This window comes from Chenopodium album, chromosome 7 (assembly GCF_948465745.1).
Source record: "Chenopodium album chromosome 7, dcCheAlbu1.1, whole genome shotgun sequence".
Taxonomy (NCBI): Eukaryota; Viridiplantae; Streptophyta; class Magnoliopsida; order Caryophyllales; family Amaranthaceae; genus Chenopodium; species Chenopodium album.
The window spans coordinates 4404531-4422157 of NC_137840.1; the positions used below are offsets into that span (position 1 = coordinate 4404531).

A 17627-nucleotide genomic window follows, 5' to 3' on the forward strand; every position below is an offset into this window, starting at 1 on the left:
AAATAATAATAAGACTTAAGAGTACATTATTAGTGTGGTAGAATGAGCTTTTGCAACATTTGCAACAACAAAAATTGTGGCTACAAATTAATCTCGGATGGATATTGTTTTTCGTTCAATGTCCACTTATTTGTAGATTTATTATGTGTATTCGGTTATTAAATCAATGGTCCATATTGCATTGTAAAAAAAAAAATAATAAATAAATAAATTAAGTGATTTTGATTATTGGATTGCCACCAAAAATATTTTTTGTATGAGTTCTGCGGAATTTTTCCAAAAACAGAACTTAATCCAATATCTGCAGACTGCAGGTGCAAGTGACAATTTTTCTGGCACACAATTACTAAGTAGAAATGAGAGTGCAACCTCAATTTATACACTCTCTTCTATACAGTGTACATCTTTCTTACTGCATCATTAAGAAATACGAACCAAACACGAAGTATTAAAATTTAAGTAATCTTCTCATCTTCACAAGTTCAACCATCACCCGAACAACCACTTGGAAAAAAAAAAAAAAAGAGAAGGGAACGAAAAGCAAAAAAACTGCCCCCATTTCCTATTCCTCTGTCATGTGTTAGTTATGTTGTATAAGGTCAGTCTGTAGTTTATACACAGGTATTATATGCAGAAGAAGTGCGTTTAAGCAACAAAAAATGTTTCAACTTTCAAGTAGTGAGTGCATCTGGAAGGGAGTTAGCAGCTCCTAGCACCTTACCGCCAACATCAGGGAAATATTCGTGTCCATTTAATGACTGAACCTTTCCATTCTTATCCACATCTAGAGGATATCTAAGGAGGTGCCCTTGCAATGGAGAATAATCTTCTGCTACAAATTTCTTCCAGTTTTCATCAGCTATGTTGTTTACAGATCTGACACACTCCAAATTTTCGGCTTCCTTAAAGAGATCGTCTAGCCCTCCTAGATGCTCTGCCCATAATGACATTCTATACCCATAGACCTGCAAGATTGAAACAATTACAACATACAAAGGTGTTGGTAGTTTTATCATAATGAATAATGTCGTCTCTCATCTCCCAAATCCAAAAAAATGGACCTGGTGTGATTACTAACCTGGCCGAGTGGATGTCTCTTCTTTCTACCCCAGGTTTGATGCGGTTGATAAGCACCCATAGCTATCTCGGTATCTCTTGAACCAGCCATTGATCGCTGGTTAATATTGGCTGACCCCAAAATCACATATTCATCATCAACTATCATTCCCTTGGCATGGACATAAATCATGAATCTCCGGTACTTTTGTGAAGGTAGAACCTGAGTAAAATTGCACAAAGCCTAAGAACTTTTTGTCACGCAAATAAAATTTCAACATCATGGACCCTTAACAGTCAGTAAAGAAGTATTATAATATTGGTTAAATAACAGAAAATATAACTTGTAGATTTGAATCAAAGAGCTTAAGAGTGTTACCCCTTCACCATTTTTGGATGACAGTGGACTATCTCCCAAGACTAGGGCTGGTTCGCGATTTCCTAGACAATAAAAATTTAAGTAGTCTTGTGGGTGTGCATCCTCGAGGTTCATTGCTTTAATCTCCTGTGCTATTATGCTGTACATCATTTGCATGGTTTCACCCTGTCGAAATGCACATGTTAGGCTATAATGAATCAGTCCATAACTATCTTGAGCCACGACTGGTTTGATATGTTACCTGCCAGAAAAGAATTTCTTGCACGGAAGCAGAGGTGGGTACGCCCTCAGGCCACATAGGGATGACAATATAAACAGCAAATCTCTCTTTGGCTCGGATTTTGCTAACAACCTTCAGTGCCAACTCCATTGGTATCAAATGATCAGCACCTGCCAGTACATTATATCATTAAGCACACCAGCTATCGAATCCAACAGGAACATTTACATTTTCTAAACAACTTCAATAGCAAGATTATAAGAAAGGGAAACTGAAATTTTCATACCAGCATTTTTGTAATTTGGCCATGCATATGATGATCCAAGAAAATACTGGTTTTCTATATAAATGAAATGTTGAGCAGATCTGATTGCTTCAATGTAAGCTGTTTGGATGCTCTTGTCTATCACCAAATTCTTGGCACAAACCAGGTTCTGCAATGAAAACAGGTACATTGAGTCCAAAGGCTTCCTTATCGAAAATACATACCTAACAGTACGGTTAGAGCAAAAGCAAAACATCTTTGTCAACGAACCTGAGACTCAGCCTCCTGAACATCCTTTGGAAATCCTTGTACAGAACCTGAATCTATAGACCGGAAAACCTGCATCAACACAGTTTTAGATAAGAAGTTAAAATTAGTAGAATAGTAGCACATCTAGGTACTACATCCATTCTTCTAAATATTCCCGGTTGTATTTTTCTTGAAAAAAATTGGCTAAATATCGAATAATCATGCCTGACAATATTCATATTTGACTTAATTACTAGCACAGCAAGAAATCAGCTAGGATAGAGTTATTAGCAACTCCTACACTACAAACATTAGCTAACATGTTATATAAGCTACCTGAACTTGCCAACCCTCTGGATCATTCTCTTCACAAGCCCAAAGTAATGGGTCGTTAGGGGATGTACAATTAACAGGGCTAAGTATCCAAGATATACGCTTTATTTTCAGTAAGGCATCATCATGCCAGTGAGAAATGCTCTTGATTTTCCGTCTAAGAGATGATTTTGTGGCTTTTCTCCATCGCTGCTCAAAGTTGGTAAGCACATCATATGCTGCTGGCCCTTCGATTTTGCAGTGAAGATCATGCCATGGTTCCCTAGGACCCTTTGTTCCCTGTCAAAAAATGTAAACAAATATTTAGATTTAACCCTGATTTGTTACTGCTCCAAAGGAAACAAGCCTTTGTTTGTTTGTTTGTTTGTTTGACAGAAACTCACTTCAAATGTAGGATTGTGGTAATCATCTTTGAAAACAGTGTCAAGGTCACGAAAGAGACGATGCCCCGGGGTATCATACCGGCCATCACAAAGGTCTAAACCTCCCAAAAAAGCTGTTATCTTCCTGTTATTCCCAGGTGCTTGAGAATCCACAATGACACATTTCTGATGGTGTGTATACAGGGTACCAACAACCTGAGGTCAAAACATCGTCATCAGCAACAATTACAAGTTTACAACCAATTTTTAAAGGAAAAAAAAGAGCTTAGAAAAGAAAACAAAGCATTTATAAATTTCTCATCTCAATACCAAGTAATATCAGATAGATTTGAAACAGAGGAACTTGCTGAAATCATCAACATAAATAACATAATTTTAACTAAAAGTGGCAAACTGGTAACTGACTCAAAGCATACTTATCAAGAGCCTGTTTGGTTTTGTGTCTCGGTTTGAAGATTAAAGATCATTAAACAGCATATATTAGTTATGAATTCCATAAGAAGAGAATAGAAGTTGAGCTACATAGATAAAAATATTGGTCAAATAGACTAATCTTTAATGATACGTGCTTTTCCAGAATGGCAGGAACATTATATACGTTTCCTAAAACAGTTATGGTTTATGACTCGAAATCTAATAATATTATCTTGTTTTTAGTATCATAAACACTTCTCCGTATTAGAGATGATCGAGTATACTCCATGCTAAGCAAAAGTTGAATTATTGTCACTTCTTGTGCAGCAAAATTCTCTCTTAATAAATGTCACAGAAATGAGTAAACACAGATGCAGAAAACTTTTAAAGAAGGATAAACAATATACAACAAAAGCATGCCTGCTGCTTGATAATGCTAAGCTTACTGCTGGCATAACGCGGTGACAGAGTACAAATTACAGAGGAATGCTTGAAAAACTTTTTTGTTTCTTCATCGTGAGTTTGCATTACACCTTGCTGCAACATAAACAAAGAAAATAATCATATGAAAAATCAATTGGTCAAAACAAAACCTTAAGCATATCAAGCTCATAATAAGATACATACCGTGTTGATGAAGAATTTACTATGGGAAGTCTTATCATCCCAAACAAGCAACAACACTCTAACCCCTTCCTGGGACTTGTACTTCAATAGGTCCCCTAAACTCAAGTCACCTCCATTAGGCAACGGTCTAGAAGGCTCTCGCACCAGCTTAACCTTATGGTAAACTGACCACCCTACAATGTACACCAAGTGATGTGCCTCCAATATAGCATGGCATATATCCTCCCAACATCTCCCATGTTGATACTCCACTCCTTGTTCTAGCTCAATCTTGGGCAAATCGTTCTCCAATACATGAGCGTCTTGGTACAATGTCACCCTTCCCCCTGGTCGCGCAGGGAAGTAGCTCCGTTCTACCCTATGTTCTCCATCTGCATTACTCTGGTTGGCATCACAAGGAATGAATCTGTGGACATTTTTGTCATAGAATCAAATGACCAAGTCTAGGTTGAAACTGTTTGTTACCACAATAATTAATTAATTAATTAATTGATCTTTCTAAAACTCCAAAATTAGAAGGAATCTTTAAAATCCAGCCATGTAGAGCAAATGATCATCCCACTTTCTTTTCTTTCCAAAAGTATTGTTATCATGTCACTCATATAACCACAACACTAGATTTTTTTTTTTTTCTCTTAATGGAATAAATTAACTCCGCCAGTGGGTTTCCCGCTGCCAGTCCCAAGCCTGGATAAAGGAGGAGGGTTACGGTAGGCCAGTGACAGCCAGTATAAAACTTCGTCACATCCCATGACATGAGCCAAACAGATATTTTCGTGGGGGCGTTCCCTACTCAGCGACGCGCTGCACTTCCTAGACCCGGGTGTAGTGATAAGTATGCAAGGGTTGCTAGGTCGTCGCCCAGAAGCGACGCGCCACATTGCCCGAGTGTGGTGTCAAATGAGCAAGGGCGTGCCATTGGGGCGTTCCCTACTGAGCGACGCGCTGCACTTCCCAGACCCGGGTGCAGTGATAAGTATGTAAGGGTTGCTAGGTCGTCGCCCAGAAGCGACGCGCCATATTGCCCAATTGTGGTGTCAAATAATCAAGGGCTTGGAGTTGGGATCAGGAGGGAGCGTGGGAGAAAAGAATTTAGTTTGCGGATTGGTTCTTGGAATGTGGGGTCTCTTACGGGAAAATCAGCAGAATTGGTAGAAGTAATGAAAAGACGACGCGTGAACATCATGTGCCTCCAAGAGACAAGATGGACAGGAGAAGGAGCTCGAGGCTTGGTTTTGGGGTATAAGGTATGGTATGTTGGGCAAGAAACGAGCCACAGAACAAGGAATGGTGGAGCTAGGAACGGAGTTGGTGTGGTTCTCGATGAGAGGTTGGCAAAAGAGGTGATCGAGGTCTATCGGAAGAACGATAGGTTGATAAGGCTGAAGTTGCTATGTGGCAAGGAGATTGTGAATGTTATCAGTGCTTATGCTCCCCAAGTGGGTTTAGATGCAGAAGAGAAACGACAATTTTGGGAGGACCTAGACGAGGTGGTGCAGGGTGTCCACCACTCAGAGAAGTTATATATTGGAGGGGATCTAAATGGGCACGTTGGGGCGAGCCGAGATGGCTATGAGAGTGTCCATGGAGGCTTTGGGTATGGGCAGAGGGACGCCGGTGGTGAAGCTATTATGGATTTTGCCCAATCATATGATTTAATTTTGGCTAATACTTGGTTTAAGAAGAGGGATTCACACTTGATAACTTTTCGGAATGGAGCAAATGCAACTCAAATAGACTTCCTGCTCACAAGGAGCATAGATAGACAAAGTTGCATAAACTGTAAGGTTATCCCAGGGGAGGGTGTGGTCACCCAACACCGGCTATTGGTAATGACTATTCGTCTGAAAGAGAAGGCGAAGAAAAAAGTTAGACAAGAAGAACCAAGGATAAGATGGTGGACCCTAAGGGATGCAAAAGCTAAGGTTTTTACAGAAAAGGTAATTGAAGAAGCGGATTGGGATGGAGAGGTGGATCCGGACATGACTTGGTTACGAATGAAGAACTGTTTCCTAAGAGTGGCCAAAGAGGTCTTAGGGGAAGTAAGGGGAAGAACTTCGGTACAGAGAGATACTTCGTGGTGGAATGAAGAGGTGAAAGCAGTAATTAAGCAAAAAAGGGAATGCTATCAAGCCTTAGGAAAATGTAGGAGTGATGAAACCTTTGCAGCGTATAAGGAGGCTAAGAGTAAGGCAAAGGCAGCTGTTCGCCAAGCAAAAGAAAAGGCATATCAGGAGGTTTATGAAAAGCTTGATTCCAAGGAGGGAGAAAGGATCATTTATAAGATGGCAAAGAGAAGACAAGAGGCAAGGAAGGATATTGGCATGGTGAAGTGTGTCAAAGATAAGAACCAAATGGTCCTAGTGCAAGAGGAGGGCATCAAGGACAGGTGGAAGGGGTACTTCGATGAATTATTTAATGGAAGTAATGGAGTTGTGATAGGAGATACCTCTATGAGTGATGAAGAAATCAACATGGAGTATGTGCGAAGGATTAGGAGAGTAGAGGTGGAGATTGCACTGAGGAAGATGAAACCTAAGAAGGCGGTTGGCCCTGATGGGGTACCGATAGAGGTGTGGAGGTGTTTGGGTAAGATTGGTATTGATTGGTTAACAAACCTTTTCAACAAGATATGGACGGCTACAAGGATCCCACAAGATTGGAGGAAGAGCACCTTGGTCCCGGTTTATAAAAACAAAGGAGACGCTCAAGATTGTTCTAACTATCGAGGAATTAAGCTTATGAGCCATACTATGAAGTTGTGGGAAAGGGTGATTGAACAAAGGTTGAGGGCATGCACAAGCATTTCAGATAACCAATTTGGTTTTATGCCTGGGAGATCTACTATGGAGGCAATCCATTTGATAAGACAAATGATGGAGTTTTATAGGGTAAAGAAGAAAGATCTTCATATGGTCTTTATTGATTTAGAGAAGGCATATGACAAGGTGCCAAGAGAGATACTTTGGTGGGCAATGTTGAAGAAAGGTATCCCACGAAGGTATGTAGACCTAGTTAAGGATATGTATCGGGATGTGTCAACAAATGTGAGGACATGCGGAGGGTTGACAAAAGATTTCCCTATTACAATCGGATTGCATCAAGGGTCTGCATTAAGCCCTTTTCTTTTTGCAACGGTTCTAGATGAATTAACTAGACCAATTCAAGATGAGGTTCCATGGTGTATGCTGTTCGCAGATGATATCGTTTTGGTGGATGAGACTAAGGATGGGGTTAATGTCAAGTTGGAGCAATGGAGGCAAAGGTTGGAATCTAGAGGGTTTAAGCTAAGTCGGAGTAAGACTGAATATTTGGTATGTCGTTTTGGCACTCAGAGGGGGACAAGCAATGAAGTGGTGAGTTTGGATGGAAAGGATTTGACCATGAGTGAATGTTTTAAGTACCTAGGGTCGATCATCCAGAAGAATGGTGACATTGATCAAGACGTGACCCACAGGATTAAGTCAGGGTGGCTTAAATGGAGAGCGGCCACGGGAGTGTTATGCGACCGCAGCATTCCCTTAAAGTTGAAGGGAAAATTCTACAGGACTGCCATAAGACCAGTGTTGCTCTATGGTACAGAATGTTGGGCTTCTAAGAAAGAGCATATTAAAAAGATGGAGGTTACGGAAATGCGCATGTTAAGGTGGATGTGTGGAAACACTTTAAGAGATAGAATCAGAAATGAGGTTATTCGCAAGAAAGTAGGTGTGGCGGGCATTGTAGATAAATTAAGGGAAAATCGTCTGCGTTGGTTTGGACATGTAAGACGGAGACCCGAGGGTGCACCGGTGCGAAGAGTGGAAGAGTGGGACCATGGAGGGATTAAACGAGGAAGAGGGAGACCAAAGATGACTTGGTTGGAAGGAGTGAGGAAGGATATGAAGTGCATGGATTTACGTGAGGATGAAGTTTTGGATCGTAAGGGATGGAGGAGAAAGATTTATGTTGATGACTACACGGAATAATCAAATTTGGTTCATGTTAGCCGACCCCACTTTTGGGATTAAGGCTTTGATTGATTGATTGATTGATTGATCTTAATGGAATAAATTCTGTGTACAGTGGAGTAATACATTTAAAAACATATTATTACTTACCCAATTTATAAAGCAATCAATTTTACCAATGTTTAAAACATTCTTATTGTAATCTAATCTTATTGTATACTCATTCATAGATTCTCCTTTTAATATACTACGGAGTAATTAATTATACATAGGAAGGGCAACTCTAAGAATCTAACCAAGGTTTTTTCCATAACATACAAATTAAACATAACTCATGCAAATATGAACCCAAGTCTGGTCGGGTCCATAAGAGATTTTGTGTTCTAGAAAAAACTATAAACAAAACCCAAAGAGGACCACTTCCAAGTTTCTATCCACCTTCTTAGATCCCAAAATCCGGAATTTCTTTGTTGAAAAAAATAATCGTATAGAATATATGGAAGCCGGGAAGGAACGTTCGAAATTCCACCAACCAAATACCTCTTCTATCAACACCATCATCTTCTACATTATGATCATTTACCGAATATAGAATTTTCTTTCAATTAAAAATACTTCCATTATTTGGTCTTTTACTCAATTCATACACTTCTCTAACAATACTTGTAATTTCTATGTATTGAAATAGTCATGTCATATTCAAATTCATGAATACTTTTTTAAAAAAATAAAAAATTTAAAATTAATTTATTATAAAATATTAAATAATTTTATGGTTAAAGTTGTGCATTGACGAAAATAAAACTATAGAAAAATATAACAAAAACAGATAGAAACCTGAGACGTAGATGAACCGCTGCTTTAGGCTTAGGAGGTTTGCCGTTGTCTCTAAGAATGGGAAACCAGTCGTCGATCACCTCACCTGAAATAATCAGCGAAGCCGGGACGGTAGCGGTCCCGATCATGTCAGCCCCAAGGACATCATTATCCTTGATCTTAAACTCAATATCAGACACAGCATGAGCTAAGGGGATACTAAAATGCTCCTCCCATTTTGGGGTTTGCGAGTTCGATATCACACGGGTACGTGCCACCGTTGCCCCTCCTATATTAACTGTTACGTACGGGTCGCTCGTGATGATCTTATTATTCTTTAAATGAAGTTTATGATCGGGATCGTGGTTTTTCCCCTCGGATGATACTTTCCTCCTCCTAGAGAAAGGAGCGCGACACGAGGAAAATACCCGACGAAAGTTCTCGGAGAAGAGGTCCATGTTGGGAAGACAACGCGCTTCAATAATGTGGAGGTCGAGATCACCGTGAAGGTAGATCCCATGATTATTTTCTTTCTCGTTCTCCATTAAAATGTGAATTATATGTAATTAAATTATTATTAAATTTTAGGAAATGTAAAGAGGAGGTTACCGGTTAATGAAAGGGATGTTGACGGTTACATGTAAGCAAGGAAGTACGGGTCAACGGTTCCCGGCAAAAACGTTCGCCGGTAACCGGTGGTTGCCGGTTAATGTAAGGAAGAAGAGAAGTGAATTTGAAAGAAAGGAAAAATAAAATAAATAAATAAATAAAATTTTGATGGTGTTTGATAATTGGGTATGGGAGGCGTATGTTGAGATATACGTGGGGAGGAGAGAGAAAAGTTGTTAAACGGCTGAGTTTAATTAGGTGAGTGTTTTATTCTGTTTAATGTTGTGTATATATATATGGTGTGTTGGTGGAAGATGGTGCCGTGCGGCTGTTATTAGAGAAATGGTCCAAATAATTGGTAAGATTTATTGAAAAGGAGGATCTTCGTTGAGACTCGCAGGAGTATGGATGAATGCCTGTACTAAATGATATATGGTTAAAGTTATTATGCGAAATAGTTTCAAAGTTAAACCACATATTGCTAATAATTTGGCATGAGCATAATAATTTGACTAGGTGTTGTGAATGATGAAAAATTAGTCCCACATTTTTTTTTTGACACAAAAATTAGTCCCACATTAGTAGAATAGAAGTTGGTTATGTAGGTTATTCAATATAGCTTAATGTTGGGGTGGAAGTCCCATATTGGTAGAATGGAAGAAGTTAGGTTGTTTAATTCTATTTAACTTGTTGTTGAGAAGTAAGTTCCACATTGGTTGAATAGAGAATACCAGCTTACATTGGTTAAATAGAAAAGTTTAGTTTGGAATTAGTTTATAAGTTACTCTATTCTATATAACTTAGGGCTTGTTTGGCATTGTTTTTTGTTTTGAGTTTTCAGTTTTTTTGAAAACAAGAAACAAGAAACAAGAAAAAGGTGTTTTCACTTTTCTGTTGTCAGTTTTCAAAATTAGCATGATTTTAATAAGTTTGACTAATTTTTTATTCATTATATGAAATATATCATACACTTTTAAAATACAAAAAACCAAAAAACTGAAAACCGCAACAATGCCAAACGAACCCTTAGTTACTCTATTCTATATAACCACGATAAGTCTAATTTTTGTAAAAAAATTTAATCTATCCAAAAAATAAAATTTGATAAAATATACAAATCAAATATATAGAAATTATAATGTCATATTCTATATTAACCGGCAGTGCAAAAAAATTATCTAAAAATGGATTTTTTTTAGGCTGCCCAAACCCGACCGAGACTTGGTTTAATCAGGTCTAGTGGCCATATTAGTATATACTTATTAATAAATGCATTTTTAATAAACATCAAATAACAAACTTAAATTTCCACTAAAACTATTAGCAAAAGTGTAAACATACACAGAATTACAATACCTATATCCCCTTTTATATCTAAAAAATCATTTATGAAACACAACTTTTATTTTATAGCTATACGCCTATACTATACTCTATAAATCCTTAATTTATGATAATATGTATGTATAGTAGTAAAATTGTAGAAACAAAATCGTAACTAACTTAAATATATATAGTTATATTAAATTGAAATTGAAATAAAATATTAGCTAGTTGAGGTATTTGAAAATAAATAAATTTAAGTGATGTTTTAAAGTAATTTCTATGACATCTATTATATGAATCAATTTATTATTACTTTTTTTTGTCAAATTTTAATGATAATCCATTTAAAAGATAAGTAAAAAGGAGTCAAAATTATTATTTAGGTAAATGTATATAGAATAATTATGAACACCAAATAAAAATATATATTTGTCATATTATTATTATATATATAATATGACAAATATAAAATATTTAGAATAATATTATTGTAGAATCAAATATTAACAAAAAATAAAAATAAAAAGGGAAGGGGAAGTTTTGGAGGTAAAAAACAGCACCAGGATGTGACACGTGTCACTCGCGATGTCTGTTTTAGTATTAAGTTATTGATTATTTAGAGCATAACAAAATTTTTAATGTGAGTCATGGTACATGAACACGGGCCCGGTTGGGCGAGAGCATACATTTAGTAAATAATAATTGCTTGCCCGATATGGTTAAGTTATCCGAATCGAGTGCGAGAGCAAGCTTATTTTCAAAAGTGTAGATGGCTCGATCAGGCGGGCTTTGCCTGGTCGAGCGCGAGTCTAATTAAAATTTTTGTCCGTTTTTTATCCATTGGGCGGGCTTGGCTCGATCGAGCGAATGCAAGCGGTTACTTTCCTACAGTTAAATTGATTATGATAGTGACTTTTCAGTTTATCTTAATTAATTATATTTTGGAAATGGTGACTCTTGGATTAAATGATGTTCTTTATATATAGTTAATTGCTCCAAAGTATAAGTTACTTCCTTTTTCACTTTTATGTTCTTATTTATCTATTCTATTGTTCTTAAAGTATTCTTAGGGAGGTCAATTACATTGCTTTAACTGATCTCGAATTTAGAAGAAATCCTGGAAGCATAGCAAGCATAGTGGGGGTTAAAATTGCTTTAAGGACAGTGTAAACACGTCCCTAATTCTTCATTCCCCATAATCATTTCTAACAAAACTTGATTACTCGAGCCAACCCAAACATTAGCGAATAAGGACAAGGCTTCTTGAAGATGGAGGTGGTAAGAGAATCCTCACCCAGTTGGCAACCACCACCTAATTGCTTCCCATAACTTTTGACAAAATAGAGATAAGAGAGAATAGAATGACTTTGTATTGCTTTATTATTATTCATTAATAGGTTGAGTATTTATACAAAATCTACGCTTATAAGATAGAAAACAATCTTCTTAAAAGATATACCATAGATCCAAATGATATATTCAATAAATATTATCTTAACATAAATAAATCTATATATATTTATTCTCATAATAAGATACATACGAAAAATATATCACACATATATTTTTCCGATATCTCATACTAATAACTTTATAGTTGTAAGAAATTAAAAAAGTCCCTCTCTAGGGTGAGTGAGTCCCGTGCTAGGGTTTGGTAGTGCGAAAATAAATTTCTTCCAATCCTCTAGCAATTAATAGAAATCTTGTGAACCCAATCCTTGTGCAAACGATTCTGGTTAATGATGGAGGATAATTTATTTGATGACTGGAAAAAATTACGATTGACAGAAGATGAAGGTGTGGTGTTAGGAGGCGATTATGTCGAATCGATTTCGGATGATACTAAAACTAAATTGCAGCTTACGCTGGTTGGGAAGTTATGGACTGTTAAACCATACAACTTGGAGGCGATGAAACGTACACTAAAGGGTGTATGGAGACTGAAGGAAAAATTTGTTGTTCGGGTTGTGGAGACGAATTTGTTCGTCTTTCAATTTTTTTGTGTGGAAGACAAGGAACGTGTGTTAGAAGGGAGACCTTGGTTCTTCGATGAGAAATTTACTTCTTTTGCAGGAAGTTTATGGAGATGAAAAACCATCCTAAATATCCTTTAAACACGCACCAATGTGGGTGAGGCTGCTAGATGTACCTCTGAATAAACGTTCGATTGCGGTAATGTATGATGTTGGTGAGTTCCTTGGAGGTTTCATAGAGGCAGACGAGTCTGACCCTCTGAGATGGGGCGAATATTTGCGAATAAAGGTTCTTGTTGACATTAATAAACCATTGCGTAGGGGTTTGTTCCTGTCTTTGGGGAAAAACCAGTCCACATGGATCGATTTGAAGTACGAGCGGCTAGCAGATTTCTGTTTTTTCTGTGGGAGGATTGATCACACCGAAAAAGAATGTCAATATAAGGAGCAGAATAAAGATGATGATCTGAAGGTGGTGTGCCAATATGGACCATGGCTTCGTGCCTCTCCCATGAAGTGAAGCAAGTTTGATGCAGGAGAAAGGGAAGATGAGAAAGCTTGGGTGGAACGAATTAAGGCAGGGACAATTGCTAAAAAGAACCCCAGCTACAATGACAAGAATGTGATTAATCTAGGCCCTGTAAGTGCTGCGAGGAAGCTTTTTTTCACCTCTCCAAACGAAAAGGAGAGTGGAAAAAAGAGTGATATGATGCAAAATAAAGAAGCTGAGTTAGTTGCTGTAAGTAATGGTGAGAAGATGGTTTTGAGAACTGTTGGAGTAGAAAAAATGAGAGTGGAAAAAAGAAGAGTGAGAGTAAGAAATGGAAAGAAGGGAAAGAGAAGGAAGGAGAGGGGAGTGAAGTAAAGGAGACTGCTACAGGGTTGATAAAGGAGGGAGAAGGGACAACAGAGTTAGGGGAAACTATTTCAAAGGGTGAAGTGGTGAATAAGGTGGCTGTGGTGACTAGAGAAAATGAAAAGAGGGATGAGGGATATTTCATGGATGAGGACAGGGGAAGGAAATTGAAAAAAGTGAAAATTATAAGGGGAGATAAGAAAGTAGGTGAGGGAGTTAAAAAAATAACAGGAAGCAAAAGAGAGTGTGATGAAGGGGGGGGGGGGTTGGAGATGATGATATGCTGGTGGATGAGGATGTTTTGAATGAAGAAACAAACAAGAGGCGTAAGGTGGTATTGCAATCCCAAAATGTGGCGGGCCCCACTCCATGGGCTCTCGGTGAACAATGAATTACGCCCTCTCATGGAATTGTAGAGGTTTGGTGAATACCTCGGCAATTAGTGCTTTGAAGAATGTTGTTTATTTAGAAAAACCCAAGATGATTTTTTTTTTTTTGTGTGTGAGACTAGATTAAAGAAACATGAGATGGAGAACATTAAAATAAAATTAAAATTTAGCAATATGTTAGCAGTATGTTGTGAAGGGGCAAGGAGAAAAAGAAGTGGCGGTCTTGTATTGTTATGGAAGGATAATTTTGATGTGGAAATAAAGTCTTTCTCTTTGAACCATATTGATGCTTGGGTGAGGTGGACGGTGTAGGGAATTATAGGTACTACGCAGCGGAAAAACATGAATCATATTCATACAGTACCTAATCCCAAGATCTAATGCATAACACATAAAGAACATATAATCGTACCTTTGAAGCGTGATTCCACGTGCGATCGAGCAAGAACAATGGGAGATAAAGAACCCCAAGCGTGATTCCTCTACTTGGTCCACGGGCACAAGTCAAACCTCCACTAATGCTAGTTAGTCGTGATTGAACGCTTCAATCAACCTTCAACGGAGAAGAGAGACACGAGCTAACCACAAACCACCACGACGAACACCACGAGCCACCACGAGGGGGTGCCGCACGTACGGACGTGAGGGGAGAGGGGATGGCCGTGAGGTGAGGAGAGTGTTTAGGGTTTGCGACTTGGTTGCTTTGATGTCAAACTTACTGTAATTTAATTATGACTTAATGCAACCCTAGGCATGGAACTTATTTATAGATCATATCTCTAAATAAGAGTCCATGTCAAGCCCAAACACCTTATCCTAAACACACTACTCTAGCCCAACACTCGACATGGTATGTCATAATCTCATGAGGCCCATTAATGGGCCTCTTACTTGTTTAACCCAATACCCTTGTGTGTGACCTCATAGGATCCATTCTATTGGGTTTTGGACCATTTAACTAGCCCAAAGATCATTTGTCATATCTAGCAACTAACAATGACGACCCAAAAGAATGAACTTATTATCTCCATAATAGTGATCCTTGATATATCTAGTAATTGCACTTATCGAAGACATAACTCCTTCAGACGGGTATTGGAAGGTGGAGGTTTACAGGGATTTATGGCTACCCCGAGGAAGAAAATAAGTATAAGACAGGGTTGCTGCTGGATACATTACATAATAATCATTCCGGGCCTTGGATTTGTGGGGGGTGATTTCAATCTTATGCTCACCTCGAATGAGAAAAAAGGAGGGAGGGATTTTAACCTTGCTGAAGCTGAAATCCTAAGGAATGCTATTGATGTGTGCAAATTAGAGGATATTGGCTATGTTGGACATGACTATACTTGGACAAACAATAGAGATGGAGAGAAAAATGTTCAAGAAAGGCTCGATCGCTTCCTAGCAAATAATGAGTGGCGGAATTTCTTTGTGGGTTCCTTCGTGTCTCATTTGTCAAAGCGTAAGTCTGACCACCTTCCTCTACTGTTATGCATTAGTGAAGGTGTGGGGAAGCCAAAAAAGAAAAAATTCAGAAAAAGATATAAATTCGAGGAGATGTGGTTGAGGGATGAGACTTGCGGTGATATTATTGAGAATGCGTGGAATAGTGGTGGTGACTTGTGTTCAAAAATAGCACATACATCAATTAATCTGAGTACGTGGAGTCGGAACAAATTTGGTGACTTTGTGAAGGAGTTGAAGGACTGTAGAGCTAAAATGGAAGAATTGATGAGGGAAGAACAATCTGATGAATTTATTGCGCAGATGAGGGCGTTGGATGACAGGATGGATGAATTGGAGCGTAGGGAGGATTTATTTTGGAGGCAGAGAAGTAGACAGGATTGGCTCCGGGATGGGGATAAAAATACTTCTTTTTTTCATCAAAAAGCAAGTCAGAGGAAGGAGAGAAACCATATTCGCGAGATCAAAGATGCTGCTGGTAATTCTTTTCGAGAAGAAGAACAAATTTCTGAAGTTCTTGTGAGCCATTTCAAAGAACTATTCTCGTCTGGTGGTCAGGGGGAAGCGGAGAATGTCATTGACAAAGTTGATTCGAAAATATCGGAGGAGAAATTTGCCGATTTGATAGCCCCTTTCAATGGAGAAGAAGTACGGGAAGCTCTCTTCCAAATGCACCCTACAAAAGCACCGGGCCCTGATGGTATGTCTGCAATTTTCTATTAAAAATTCTGGAATATTGTTGGCAATGATGTTATTAGAAATACTTTGATCATTCTTAATAATGTAGGTGATATTGGTCCTATTAATCAGACTCATATTGTGCTAATCCCGAAAAAAAAGAATGTGAGTCTCCTGTTGATTATAGGCCAATTAGTTTGTGTAATGTTGTGTACAAAATTGTGTCAAAAGTCTTAGCTAATAGACTGAAAAAGTACTCCCTACTATTATTAGTGAAGCTTAGAGTGGTTTTGTGCCGGGTAGATTAATTACAGACAATATTCTGGTGGCCTATGAGTGTTTTCATTATCTGCGGAAGAAGAAGACAGGGAAGAAAGGTTTTTTGGGTTTGAAGCTCGATATGAGTAAAGCATGTGATAGAGTAGAATGGGATTTTCTTGAAAAAATGATGAAAAAATTTGGCTTTCCGGAGATTTTTGTGCAAAATATTATGAATTGTGTGACTTCTGTTTCTGTCGATGTGTTAGTTAATGGGCAGCCGTCTTAGGGTTTTAAGCCAAGCAGAGGGCTCCGACAAGGAGACCCATTATCTCCTTTTCTCTTTATTATATCAGCTCTTTTAAGGGATGCGGAGGGAAAGAAGGTGATCCATGGAGTGAGAGTCGGAAGGCATGTTGAGCCTATTTCACATTTGTTTTTTTTGCAGATGATAACCTTCTATTTGTTCGAGCAAATGAAGAAGAAACTGTCAGAGTTCTTGAGATTCTTTCAACCTATGAGGTGGCGTCGGGCCAAAAACTGAATATGGAAAAATCGGAGGTATTTTTTAGCCGAAACATTGAGCGTGAGAAGAAAAATACGCTTCAGATGAAGTTATCTTTTAAGGCTGTCGAAGGACATGAAAAATATTTAGGCCTCCCTACTTACATTGGGGGTTCTAAAAAAAAACTGTTTTCCAGAGTATTCAGGATCGGGTCTGGAAGAATCTTAAAGGTTGGAAAGAAAATTTTTTATCTCAGGCTGGTCGGGAAATTCTTATAAAGGCTGTAGCTCAAGCTATTACTACGTATGCGATGCAATGTTTCTCAATTCCGAGTAGCATATTGAAAGAGGTGGAAAGAATGTGCCGGAATTTCTTCTGGGGTCAAAAAGGGGAGGAAAGGAAAACTTGTTAGGTGGCATGGCACAAGTTTTATCGAGCAAAAAATAATGGTGGCTTGGGTTTCCGTAATATGCAGCTTTTTAACAAGGCAATGCTTGCAAAACAGGCATGGAGAGTTTTGACAAATGAGACGTCCTTAATGTCTCGGGTCCTAAAAGGCAAATACTTTCCTCACACGTCTTTTATGGAAGCAAAGATTGGCTCTTCTGCTAGTTTTACTTGGCGATCAATTTTAAGTGTGAAGGAGGTGATCCTAAAAGGAGCTAGAAAGAGTGTTGGCAAGGGAAGTAGTATTCATATTTGGGATGATCCCTGGGTCCCAAAACTCCCAGATTTTCGTGTCATGACACAAAGGGATGAGAGTGAGAATGCTCCAGTTTTTGTGAATGAGCTATGGAAAGAAAAACAGTGGAATCTTAGTCTGTTAAATGAGCTTTTCTCTTAAAGGGAAGTAAAGGAAATCTGTTGTATTTCA

General features: G+C 38.2%; 2 protein-coding genes across 2 annotated transcripts; one reads left to right on the forward strand and one right to left on the reverse strand.

The window, feature by feature from the left end:
- Positions 1 to 582: 582 nt before the first annotated feature.
- LOC145638838 (phospholipase D delta-like) lies at positions 583 to 9616 on the reverse strand. The gene is made up of 11 exons (XM_081689880.1): positions 8714 to 9616; positions 3927 to 4332; positions 3720 to 3836; positions 2886 to 3080; positions 2506 to 2781; positions 2191 to 2259; positions 1942 to 2089; positions 1677 to 1825; positions 1436 to 1600; positions 1079 to 1279; positions 583 to 965 (listed from the first exon to the last, which is right to left on the reverse strand). Exons 1-11 carry the CDS (start codon positions 9235 to 9237, stop codon positions 672 to 674), a joined length of 2544 nt encoding a protein of 847 aa, XP_081546006.1. The 5' UTR covers positions 9238 to 9616; the 3' UTR covers positions 583 to 671.
- Positions 9617 to 14967: 5351 nt separating this feature from the next.
- On the forward strand, positions 14968 to 17597 carry LOC145639905 (uncharacterized). Its single transcript, XM_081691227.1, has 3 exons — positions 14968 to 16012; positions 16697 to 16809; positions 17259 to 17597. Exons 1-3 carry the CDS (start codon positions 14968 to 14970, stop codon positions 17595 to 17597), a joined length of 1497 nt encoding a protein of 498 aa, XP_081547353.1.
- The last annotated feature ends 30 nt before the right edge of the window (positions 17598 to 17627 follow it).

Excerpts from the sequence above, each read along its gene's own strand:
- LOC145638838 (XM_081689880.1), bottom strand. The coding sequence starts at position 9,237 with ATGGAGAACGAGAAAGAAAATAATCATGGGATCTACCTTCACGGTGAT. Across the intron at positions 4,333-8,713 it reads GCGGTTCATCTACGTCTCAG|ATTCATTCCTTGTGATGCCA; the intron begins GTTTCTATCTGT and ends AAATGTCCACAG. Across the intron at positions 966-1,078 it reads AGAGACATCCACTCGGCCAG|GTCTATGGGTATAGAATGTC; the intron begins GTTAGTAATCAC and ends TCAATCTTGCAG.
- LOC145639905 (XM_081691227.1), top strand. The coding sequence starts at position 14,968 with ATGGCTACCCCGAGGAAGAAAATAAGTATAAGACAGGGTTGCTGCTGG. Across the intron at positions 16,013-16,696 it reads AAAAGCACCGGGCCCTGATG|ATGATAACCTTCTATTTGTT; the intron begins GTATGTCTGCAA and ends TTTTTTTTGCAG. Across the intron at positions 16,810-17,258 it reads TGAATATGGAAAAATCGGAG|GCATGGAGAGTTTTGACAAA; the intron begins GTATTTTTTAGC and ends CTTGCAAAACAG.